The sequence below is a fragment of the Kryptolebias marmoratus genome, linkage group LG15 (assembly GCF_001649575.2).
Source record: "Kryptolebias marmoratus isolate JLee-2015 linkage group LG15, ASM164957v2, whole genome shotgun sequence".
Taxonomy (NCBI): domain Eukaryota; kingdom Metazoa; phylum Chordata; class Actinopteri; order Cyprinodontiformes; family Rivulidae; genus Kryptolebias; species Kryptolebias marmoratus.
Window position 1 is genome coordinate 19,907,788 of NC_051444.1, and position 10,962 is coordinate 19,918,749.

Genomic DNA, 10,962 nt, shown 5'->3' on the forward strand with positions numbered 1-10,962 from the left:
AACACTTCCAGTAAAGGTGCTATAGCCTAATTTAGGTAGTCAAAGTGTATAAAAAAATTTTTTAAATGTCACTGATTCAGATGAATTAGTTTTTTTTTCACGTTATACTTGTATCTACTCCAACTACTGTTGAACTTGAGACTTCTGACAACAATTCTCTCTGAGGTCTTTGAACTGTTTCCATATTACCTCATTGGAAATCCAAACAACAATGCCCCAATTACTTTTAATGGAAATCAACCATTAGGCCATTAAGTAGCTACGCAAACAGAAAAGTAATTTACCATGATGCAGAGTCCAGAAGTACGGTGTTAGATGATCTCATTTAATAATACAAATCCATTGAGGAAGGAAAATTGTTTTGTTGCGGTGTAACTTACTAAGCAAAAACAAAACAAAAATTAGTTAAACAAATTGTTCCACGACATGTCCGTGTGTTATATGGATATGTCACGGATGAAATTGGTCTTTGTTTACTTTTGCAGCTTGGTCTTTGGTCCCCATCTGCCTGCATAACCTGAAAAGCTCCACCGCAGTATAAACAGAGTTATTAAAAGCAAGTGTTACTGCAGTGAAACCATTTAAATCACCTCTGAGCGATACGTAGAGTTGCTGCCGTGCTTTGCAAAGTGCACGCGACCAAGCAGCTGACGCTGACTGATGTGGCGAGCTTCGCTGTGAGCCTTGATCTTAAGTTTGTGGTCAAAAGGATCTGCTTTTACACGTGTCGTAACCTGCTCCTGAGCAAGAGGGCTGTGCTACGAAACGAGCAACACAGCCAAGGTGGCTACAGTCTGCTGAAAGTTGGAGGACTTTGTATCAGAAAGGTGGCTGTCTTTGAGCCCAATTAGATCACCATGGTAACCGAGGCTGAACTTATCACCTGCTCCGTAGCAGGTGTTGAGAACTCATCTTTTTTTAATTACCTCACATGATTCTCAGCATTAGAAATATGAGAAATAACCTTAAAAACTTAAAACTTAAAACCTAAACCACTAATTCTGCTTCATGATTCAAGCCTCAGGTAAGAACTCAAATCCCGAACCAAACCTTAACTGGTATCGTTTTTCCACAGCCCAACATTCACCTGCACACGCAAACACCGTTGTTTTTGATCAGCGTGTATTGCAGCTTGATTCATAGGCTCACAGTCACAACAACCACAGAAAAACAAATCACGAGCTGTCACTGTAAAGATCAAACTCACAACATACAACAACAACAACAAAAATCCCTTTTAAGAAGTCAAAATTAAAAAAAGCACAAATATATCCATTGTTGACTGTTAAAAAAATCACACTTCCCTGTTTCCCTCTCATTGCAGAGAACATAAATAACAAAAATAATTGTTACTGGTCTACAACTTAGTGCATCTCTATTTAAAATTATACATGCAATTATAATGTAAAAAATAATCTATCTTTTGTGATGATATGCTCAATAAGTGCAATTCCAACAGGGAAAATCGATCACTCCACTGTCTGTAACGCTGACTGCATCCTTGTTTTTAGCTCCTGGAGGATGTCCGAGCCACTGCTCCAAACAAAGACTTCAGCTCGAACAGAGGCGTCACCTTCCTGAGCTTTCAGCTTGGCCAGCAGTTTCTCCAGAGTGTACCCCCTCCTGGGCATCACTACGTCATGCCCTCTCAGACAGGCAGTCGGGCAGAGATCGTTGCCTCCGTCCCCGACGTAAACGACCTGCTCGTACGCAGTGCCTCCCTCAGTCTTCTCAGAAAGGTAGAGCTCCAGGACTTTCCTCTTGCAGAGGTTGACGGGACATTTATTGCAGTCGTGAGAGTGATAGCACTGCACCTCCATGTGGCCGGACTCATCGAACCGAGCCGGGTTGGTGAAAACCTGGTCCACGGCCGTTCGGAGCCCCGCCGCCGTCAAGATCCAGTCTATAAAAACGGTGTTGGAGTCAGAGATGACAATGCAGTCGATGGTGCTTTTATTCTCCGAAATAAATGTCAGCAAGTCTGTCATTCCAGCGGTGAAGGGGATGGTCTCCATCACCCCTTGGATCCTGTCGGGACTGACCCCCTGGTCTCCTGTTTGAATCAATGAAACAGGATCAGAAGTGAACGCGGAGCGGGTTGAAGGAAGCAATAAAGCACAGAAAAAACAATATACTGATCTCTCACCTACGTAGTTCATCACCCTGCCCATGTACTCAGTCCAGTGGCCCTTTTTGTATGAGCTCTTCACAGAGTCTGGAAGAGTCTGACCTGGAAGGCATCTGAAGACAGGAAACAACATGAACAAATGGTTACGGTCACTGAACATGAATTATCCTGAGATCTGCTGGTATTTGGATCTCCAGACTTGTCATGGAACTGTTATTACATACTTGATCACCCAGGTGTCACTGTTGTTGTCGACCACTGTGTGGTCAAAATCAAAAACCATCAAAATCGTCATTTTTCACCTGGAAAAAAAAGCAGCATTTTCAAATGGCCAGCCTAAAAAATAAAATGTTATTACTTTGGACATTTGGGGATGTGCCTCAGTGAGTACAATTGGTGTTATGTGTCAGCAAATAACCATAACTCTTGTCAACACTTTCACTTTTCATTGATTGCTTATTTCTTCATGCCGAGTGAACCACAGAATCTTCATTAATAAGTTCAATGTTTTAGTTTTTATGAAATTGAACATAAACATACCTTTCAGGATATTATCGCTTTAATCATGGTTATTTTTGCATAGAGTTTGGTGTAATCTCGCAAATGGCTTAAGCCCGGCTACATTTACAATTAAGATTTTGTTACGAGACTTTCAAATGGGGTCGAGAAGAAACATTTCTTGACCAGACTGTGTGCTGTGTGTTAATTCACACAAATCAAGCACATTAAAATATGAAACGCAAACGAAACTTACCCGAACCGGCTATCATCGGCCAGCCGCTGTTGTGTTATCAAGACACCATTAGCTCATTACCGCCACCTGCTGGCTAACCTGTGAAGTTTAAGATAAAAATATACAGAAATGTGGCGGCAGTATTTGTATAACGCCTACTGTAACCACATTACTTATCGATTTATGTATTGTACTGTTTACGTCTTTATGCAAGAATTATTCTGTGATCGTATAACTTCATTTGACCATCTGTTTGAAAATGAACTAACTCGTTGTGACCGCCAGGTGGAGGTATGGCGCAACTGACACAGAGTACGAAGAGAAGAAGAAGAAATCCTGACGTTTCATTTCCTGGTTAAGCAAAAATAACTCTCCCACTGTTCAGTTTGGTGTTTTTCCTCTCCTCACCTCGTCTCTGGAGAGTTCATAGTTTGTTTTTTTCCTGCCAGTATGTTTAAAGGCTTTGGGACGTGGTTGGGTTTGGAGAAGACGTCAGATGAGAAGGAAAGTCTGGACGTGGAGCAGGAAGAGAAGGTGGTGGAAGCCCAAAATGAGGTAAACAAACAGCAACCAGCTGACCAAGATCATGGAGAAGCAGAGACAAAGCAGGAAAACCCGGAGCAGAGACACGGACTTGGTGGTGAGGAAACATTAATTTCTCCGTTATCTGTTACTCTATGCCCTTACAAAGTGTTAGAGTTTTTATTTTGTCACGTTAAAAGCTAGTTTTTAGGTAAAGGTTACAGCGTTTGAGAGGCTTCCTTATATTTCTCTCTATTTCCACAGTGCATAAATCTTCCTCCTGCTTGTTTTTTTTTATCCACACTGCGCAATAAACTGCTAGAGTTCTCATCTGCTGTTTGCTTTTTGTTTTCAGAAACTGTCTTGATAAGTGACTCTGCCTGTAACCACTCTGGCTTCTATTCTGTTTCAAGAATACATCTTCAGTTTTGCCTCCAACGCCACCAAGAAGCTCTCCGAGTCCATGGTGGAGACCGCTCAGACCATCAAGAAGACGGTGGAGGAGGGGAAGATCGACGGCATCATAGACAAGGCACGCTGTTGCTCTTTTGACATTTTAAATCCTCCGTTTTGAGTTATCTCTTCTTCAGCGACAGATTTGTCTCAATCTGAAATGATGCCCTTGAAGTGGTTGATCCTTTTCACCGTTTGTTGTGTTTTTGTTTTTATTTGCAGACTATTTTAGGAGACTTCCAGAAGGAGCAAGAGAAGTTTGTTCAAGAGAAGAAGGCCAAAAAGTCAGGTAAACCTATATATGAAACAAGTACAACTGCATTATCAATAAGCAGGAGGTAAATTACCTATAGTGACACTAAAACCCCTGCAGATACACACTAGGTTGTTTTGTACATTACTCTCATAATGTGTTATGGCCGGTGCCTCAGTTACCCGCTGACATCAGTTTGTGGTTATGTACTTGTAAGTGGTGGGTGATGAAAATATGTGAAAAAAATGTTGCTGAATACAATGAATAACTCCCTAACATGAAGAGACTTGATCTTATATAAGTCAGTACAAGACTGAGGTACAAGAAGGAAGTCCCAGCGCACATCCTCATGATGGAAGAGGGATGATTGTAAAACTTCTGCACAATACTGTAAATTAGGTCAACGGTAACATCAGGGTCAGATTTATTGGGGAACACTTACCCAAACTATTAACATACTATGCTTCATGATTACTAGTTGAAGCTTAGTCACATAGAGGGAATACCATTTACACACTGTGGTCGTAAACACACACTGTACAGCTGAGTTACTGTTTGAATAATGGAAAACAGTCTATATTTGCCATGTTAATGCTAATTAGTGCAACTAAAGCTTTATCTTTACTTTATTTATCTGTGTCTTTGAACAGACAAAAGATTAATCACATCAAAAAGTCAAAACTGCTTTGTGTTTTTTTTTTGTTTTTTTTTTGTTCAGTTTGTGTTTGCTAAAACAGCAAATGTGTATAAGGCTTTTTTTTTCTATTTAGATCCCATCATTTTACAGTAGGAAGAACTATTTACAAGTTTTAAACACTGGGCAGTTGCTTATCTTCCCAGGAGTAGACATCCTTTTGAGTTCACCCCAAGGTCAGACAGAAAAAAATGACAAAAAACAGCTAAGAGCTCCGTCTCAGACTCTACAGTCCTCTGTTAGTGTGTTAAAGTTCATGACAGGATAATGTCAATCTGGTTTGTTTTTAGAGGCTGCCCAAAGGAAGTCTCCTTTCTCTACTAGAAACACAACAGTTGCATTAGGCTTGTTCCACAGCCACAGGATCTGATTGCAGTCAATCAGTTGAACACAAACGCCTCTATACAACAAAGTATTGTAGAGTGTAATGGGCAGCCATCTGTCTGTTATACAGCAGGAGGAGGATGCCAAACAAAGCCACCAATCTACAACAGAATGATTGGGAAAAGACAAGAATCAAGGGGTTGCAGTAACTCAAAGTCCAGACTTTAACCTGATGGAAATGCTATGGAGGGAACATAATCCATCCATAATCTTCCGTTTATCCAAGTTTGAGACACATCTGTAACAGGTCCAGGAAGGCAACACTCTCCAGCTCCTCTTGGGGTATCCCAAGGCATTCCCAGGCCAGAAGTGGTGAATGATCCTTCCAACGGGCTCTGGGTCTGCCCCAGAGGAAAACCTCCTAAAGGACGGCAACCAGGAGGCATTAAATGCCAGTGTGGAGGAGCGGCGGCTCTCCTCCAAGCTCCCCTCAGCTGACGGAGCTCCTCACCTTCTCTCTGAGGTTGGCCGTAGGTCATACTTCTTGGTTCAGCTCCTCCTTTTACAGAGACGGGCTCTAACAAGGCTCTGATTCATCAGGGATCTAAATCAAGGGGGCAGATTAATGGATCCTTAAAATTGTAGTGCAGAAAGGAATCCTATAAACCCCAATGAACTGAAGCGTTGTTGTAAAGAAGAGTGGGTCAGAGTTCACAGTGATGGGAGAGACTGATAGATAAAAAAGAAGATGATTACTTCGAGCTATTGCTGCTGAAAGTGGTTTTATCAGCTACTAAATCATAGGGTGTAGTTCTGACACACAAAGTTTTCGTTTTGTCTTAGCTTGTGCTAAATAAATCATAGCATGTCATTTTTACTTCATGTTAAGTCCTGTTGTGAAGTAGATTTACTGTCCCAATACGTACAGATACATAAAACCTTCAAATCGAAACCACAGTCGTGCCCTTTGTTTTTAAGGAGATCACATGGTAACCAAGTAACCTCTGTTTGGTGTGAGCACGTGTATTTATGCGGCAAGACAGAAAACTGATGAGTGAGTCCGTAAACATGTTCTGATGTTTGTGTAGAAGCAGCGGTGCCTCCCTGGGTGGGCTACAACGAGGAGGAGACCATCCAGCAGCAGATCCTGGCTCTGTCCGCTGTAAGCCGAGTGTCACTGTGTGTTTCTGTCGTTTTCTGCTTCTTTAATCCGCTCTTTTTCTGAAACTGACACCTCTGGCTGCTGCTTTTAGGACAAGAGGAACTTCCTGCGGGACCCTCCAGCTGGCGTTCAGTTCCACTTCGACATGGAGCAGATGTATCCCCTGGCTTCCGTCATGCTGGAGGAAGACCAGCTCCTCAACCGCATGCGCTTCGACCTCGTCCCTAAACAGTAAGAGGTTTCCCTACGTTATGCGTGCGGCATGTTTTACAGCGGCGTCGGGAGAAATCCTTCGCTCCGCTGCCAGATCGCATCAGAGTTAGTTCAGGTCACTCGAGCCTCGTGCAATCAAAGTGTCACGTGATCTTATATCCGTCATGAAATGGGCCTGAGCTTACAGCACAAATCAGAAAAATACAGATTAAGGAGAGCCGTCCAAGAAGTTGGGGACAGCGCTGTAGATTATTAAACAATATACAAAAAAGTGTCAAATTTGTTGTTAGAAAATTAAAGGCAAATCGTTCCTTGAAGGAATGTATATCACCTCCTGCCCTTCAAGCCAGAATTTAGACTAAGATCATTTTATGGTGAGAAATTGTGGATTTGAAGCTGTTTTGAAAATAACATCTTGTGCAATACTGCAAGATGTCACCCTCGGAGTATGTGTTGTGAATAACTCTCAGATGCTACCATATTTAGCTCAATATCTGTATAATTGACTGAGCTATAGCCATTTTCCTGTTGGCTTGTGTTGATTAGCTGTGGTGGCCATCTTGATTAGGATTGACTCCAAATCATAATCAGTTGTAGACGTTCATCCAGGGAGTATTTCTTCAAAGGTTGATTACTATCTGTCTCGGGATTTATTAGATATTTTACTAACAGACAAAGAGCGTTGACTCCAACAATTAATGCTAAAGGTTAAAGTAAAGATCTTGTGGAATAAGAAGCACTTACAGTAAGTGTAAGGGTGTGATTCTTAGCTACAACAACACAACATTTCAGCTCAGTATCTGTAAAACTGACTGAGTTATAGCCGTTTTTGTGTTTTGTCGGGTCAGTTGGCTGCGGCGGCCATGTTGAATCAGGTTGACTCCAAAATTTAGTTAGTTGTTAATGTTCATCCAGTGACTGCTTTCTAAAAGTTTCATTAAAACCTGTCCAGTGGTTCATGAGATATTTCGCTAACGGCACAGAGAAACAAGCACACAAACACAAAGAGAGACACGAGCATTGACATTGTCCCGCCACCGTCCCCTTCAGTGCTGAAAATCTTCCAGTAGTGCAAACCCAACGCTTCTCTTCGCCCCCCGATGAGTTCATCCTGTTCAGAATCAGGATGGAAATGGATCCTGACGTGTTTGTGTTCAACAGAGTGAAGGAGGAGGTGTTCTGGAGGAACTACTTCTACCGGGTGTCTCTGATCAAACAGTCGGCTCAGCTCACAGCGCTGGCAGCGCAGCAGCAGCAGCAGAAGGACGGCGGGGACAGCGTGGCCGCCGTCTCACCTGATGACGTCGTCTTAAAAGGTTCGGTCGCAGCACGGAGTAAGAACAGGCTGCAGTCAGTTTAAAGCAGGGGTTAAAGATGTCAGCTTTGTTCCCCAAAATACTAAGAAACAAGACCAAAGACAAGGACATGTTTTCAATGAAGAAAAAGATTCAGAATTACAAACCTGTGAGTCGCAGAAATATATCATTTTATATTTTCAGATAATTTAGAGTTGAGTCCAGTTTCCTCGAACGCAAGATAATGAATAGTGAGCAGGCATTTTGTTTTAATCAGGATAAAATGATTCAGTAAAGTTTAATGTTCTTAATGTATTTACAAAACTGGCTCAAAAAAGAGGATTTCTGTAAACTTTTGGAGCAATAATACCTGTTTATTATTGTTGAGTTCAATACTTTTTAATGTATTTGTTGAAACATTATCCTGTCTAGGATATAATCTACCATTCTGTGTGGCTCTACAGAATGTGAAATGGCTTGAAAGTCATTTCAGAGGTCAGTGGGAAACAACTGATGTGAGGTGAAAACTAATAACAGTGTATTGTTATTTTTTATAGACATCGTCAGACCAAAAACGCCACCAGTTTCCATCAGCAACTTACAGAAGGTAATATTTCGTCACCTTCAGGCCTTTTCAAACAATCACAGCAGAACTGAAGAAGAAGAGCAGGCGCTTACCTTTTTTTTTTTTTTTTTTTTTTTTTTTTTTTTTTTTTTTTTTTTTGAAAATCTCAGCCGGCCCACGAGGAGGAAGAAGAAATATCGACGAGCCCTGGGGTATCTGAGTTTGTAAGCGATGCTTTCGACTCCACGGCCTTCAACCAGGAGGACCTGAGGAAAGAGATGGAGCAGCTGGTGCTGGACAAGAAGGACAGCGCCCCTTCCCCTGACGGTTCTTATTGGCTTTTATTCCAAATGAAGAGTTTGGGCTTTAAATACAAACTGTTCCTTTTTTTATTAACTGCATCATCTTCCCCTCACTTTGCATCCAGACGAGTCAGCAGACTGGGAAAAAGAGCTGCAGCAGGAGCTTCAGGAGTACGAGGTCGTGACCGAGGCGGACAACAAGGACGACCAGTGGGATCAGGAGATCGAGAAGATGCTCCAGGCTGAGGACAGCTAGAGAACAACCGATTGTCATCCTCAGTTTGTTATGTTGTGGTCTCAAACGGAAGACCAGTGGAAAAAGTTGGAGAAAAACGTGCAAATCGTCCTTCCTGATGATGTAATGTAGACCCAATCATAGCGCGGGTGCAGCCGCTGGAGGCAGCAGCTACAGGCAGGAAAATTAGCAACGTACTACTTTTTAAATCAGTTTTATCTACTCGTTCTTCTCCAACTTCTGTCTTTTGATGAGTAAACCTCTAGAGGGCACTCTAGTTTTATGAAGAAGGGGGTTCCGTGTGTTCTCGGAGTTTGTCTTTGGTTCCACATGGTTGGTTGTACAGTCATGTATTGATATCAGTACAGTCAAGTCAACTGTAAAGCTGTAAATAAAGAGGGTGATACTGGAGGTTACATTATCTTCATTAAAACTGCTTATCTATTTAATCACCTTTTCTGTTCATGTCAACTTTATGTGATATTGTACAAGAGCTGCAATATTGTACACGTCTGTGCTTTACTTACTTTCTTTAATAAACGTTTATGATGTTAATATGTGAGACAGCACGTCTTATGTAGCGTGGAAAGAACATGAAGACGAACGAGTGTCAACACTGATCAGTGCGGTTTCTCTAAAAAAATTTGACAAATCTACATCTATGTCAGAGACTTCAGCTCCTGTCGTAATATAAATACATAAACTGCAATAAAACCATCCTGATACTTGTGTGGACAGAGGGAAGCAAGATCTAGCTGGCTTTTAGCTAATATGAAAAGAAAAAAAAACAGAAAATACAAAGAAATACATTTTTATGTTGATACTTAAAGGGATTCCCCTGCGAAAAAAAGACCTTTGGAATCGCTGATCTGAATCTTTACAGTTAACCAAACAAGCTCATGTAGACTTTGATAAGCACACTGTGTGATACTTTGACCAATGCTTGTACTCTGTACTCATGTATCAGTCGTGCTTTATTTTTAGTTTTTAACCCTAAATTGTAAAACAGGTTATGAGTATGCAGGGTTTTTTTTTAGCAGTTTCGGTCAGGCTTTACAGATACTATATGCTAAAAGTAAATACACTTTCTTTCAGTTCTGAAACATCTATATAACTCTATGTAAAAAAACAGCATGTGGTTAGTAACTATGTGCAACTTCTAGCTACGAAAAGCTAACCCCTCGTCTACCACTCCCACAGAAATAAAAGAAGAAGTTGTAGTCAGTTTTCACAAATGCCTCATAACTGAATGTTAAATTAATCTGGGACTCTTTTTCTTTTTTACTTATTTGAACCATTCATTTGATGAAACAACCTACAGCTTAGGGCGCAAGCTTGGATTTATTGTGGATTCTCTTTAATCCTTGGCTCCCTGTGAAGTATAGAATACCATTTTCTAACAAGCAAAACTCCCAGCGACCAAAATCCATTTTCTATCAATGAGCTTGTTGTTCCATATTTCCCAGCAGAGCTCAGACTGCAGGTTTACTTGTGGTTCCTAGAGTTTCTAAAAGTAGAATGGGAGGCAGAGCCTTCAGCTCTCAGGCTCCTCTCCTGTGGATCCAGCTTCCATTTTATGGAGGCTGACATTCTGCCTACCTTTAAAACGAGGCTCAAGACTTTCCTTTTTGATAAATCCTATAGTTAGGCTTGGCTTGGGTTTCCTGAGCTATCCCCTAGTTTTGCTGCTTTATGCTTAGACTGCTGGAGTCAAGCATTATGTTTTGGTGTCTTTTCTTTTTCATCCCAGTCGATTTTAACTTCTGGGATATGCAGACAGGTTGATTAAGTCTCAAGGCAATCTTCATTTCCATTCAAACAAGAAACTAAAGTCTTAAAAAAAACAGCTGCGTTTAATGCACCAGCAACATGTTTCCGGCCAACTCTGAGGTGGAACTGAGAGCAGATCACAGAGGTGGAAGAGAAGAATGTGTCGTACAACCGAGTGAGTCAGCCAGTGTGGATGATGGTCTGCATGTTTGGCTTGTCGAAAGTCTGTAATCGTGTTAAATGAGACAAACACATAACTCTGTTCCTGCCAGCCAGGCGGCGGGCGTGCTTCAGCATGCCCCCCCCCCCCCCC

At 41.6% G+C, this 10,962-nt stretch overlaps 2 protein-coding genes across 2 annotated transcripts; one reads left to right on the forward strand and one right to left on the reverse strand.

Annotated features, from left to right (window-relative positions):
• Window positions 1–220: 220 nt before the first annotated feature.
• On the reverse strand, window positions 221–2,959 carry phospho2 (phosphatase, orphan 2). The gene is made up of 4 exons (XM_017425873.3): window positions 2,883–2,959; window positions 2,353–2,430; window positions 2,147–2,241; window positions 221–2,053 (listed from the first exon to the last, which is right to left on the reverse strand). The coding sequence occupies exons 2-4, from the start codon at window positions 2,421–2,423 to the stop codon at window positions 1,470–1,472; spliced, it is 750 nt and encodes a 249-aa protein (XP_017281362.1). The 5' UTR covers window positions 2,424–2,430; window positions 2,883–2,959; the 3' UTR covers window positions 221–1,469.
• A 226-nt stretch (window positions 2,960–3,185) lies between these two features.
• Window positions 3,186–9,434, forward strand: syap1 (synapse associated protein 1). The gene is made up of 9 exons (XM_017425857.3): window positions 3,186–3,501; window positions 3,797–3,915; window positions 4,059–4,125; window positions 6,196–6,269; window positions 6,361–6,500; window positions 7,644–7,798; window positions 8,335–8,384; window positions 8,513–8,669; window positions 8,770–9,434. Exons 1-9 carry the CDS (start codon window positions 3,312–3,314, stop codon window positions 8,898–8,900), a joined length of 1,083 nt encoding a protein of 360 aa, XP_017281346.1. The 5' UTR covers window positions 3,186–3,311; the 3' UTR covers window positions 8,901–9,434.
• Window positions 9,435–10,962: the final 1,528 nt, after the last annotated feature.

Bases quoted from the DNA above. Each gene is read 5' to 3' on its own strand.
- syap1 (XM_017425857.3), top strand. From the start codon at position 3,312: ATGTTTAAAGGCTTTGGGACGTGGTTGGGTTTGGAGAAGACGTCAGAT. The intron at 3,502-3,796 runs GTGAGGAAACAT...TTCTGTTTCAAG, and splicing joins GCAGAGACACGGACTTGGTG to AATACATCTTCAGTTTTGCC. The intron at 3,916-4,058 runs GCACGCTGTTGC...TTTTATTTGCAG, and splicing joins TCGACGGCATCATAGACAAG to ACTATTTTAGGAGACTTCCA.
- phospho2 (XM_017425873.3), bottom strand. From the start codon at position 2,423: ATGACGATTTTGATGGTTTTTGATTTTGACCACACAGTGGTCGACAAC. The intron at 2,242-2,352 runs GTATGTAATAAC...TCCTGTCTTCAG, and splicing joins AGTGACACCTGGGTGATCAA to ATGCCTTCCAGGTCAGACTC. The intron at 2,054-2,146 runs GTGAGAGATCAG...TGATTCAAACAG, and splicing joins CAGGGTGATGAACTACGTAG to GAGACCAGGGGGTCAGTCCC.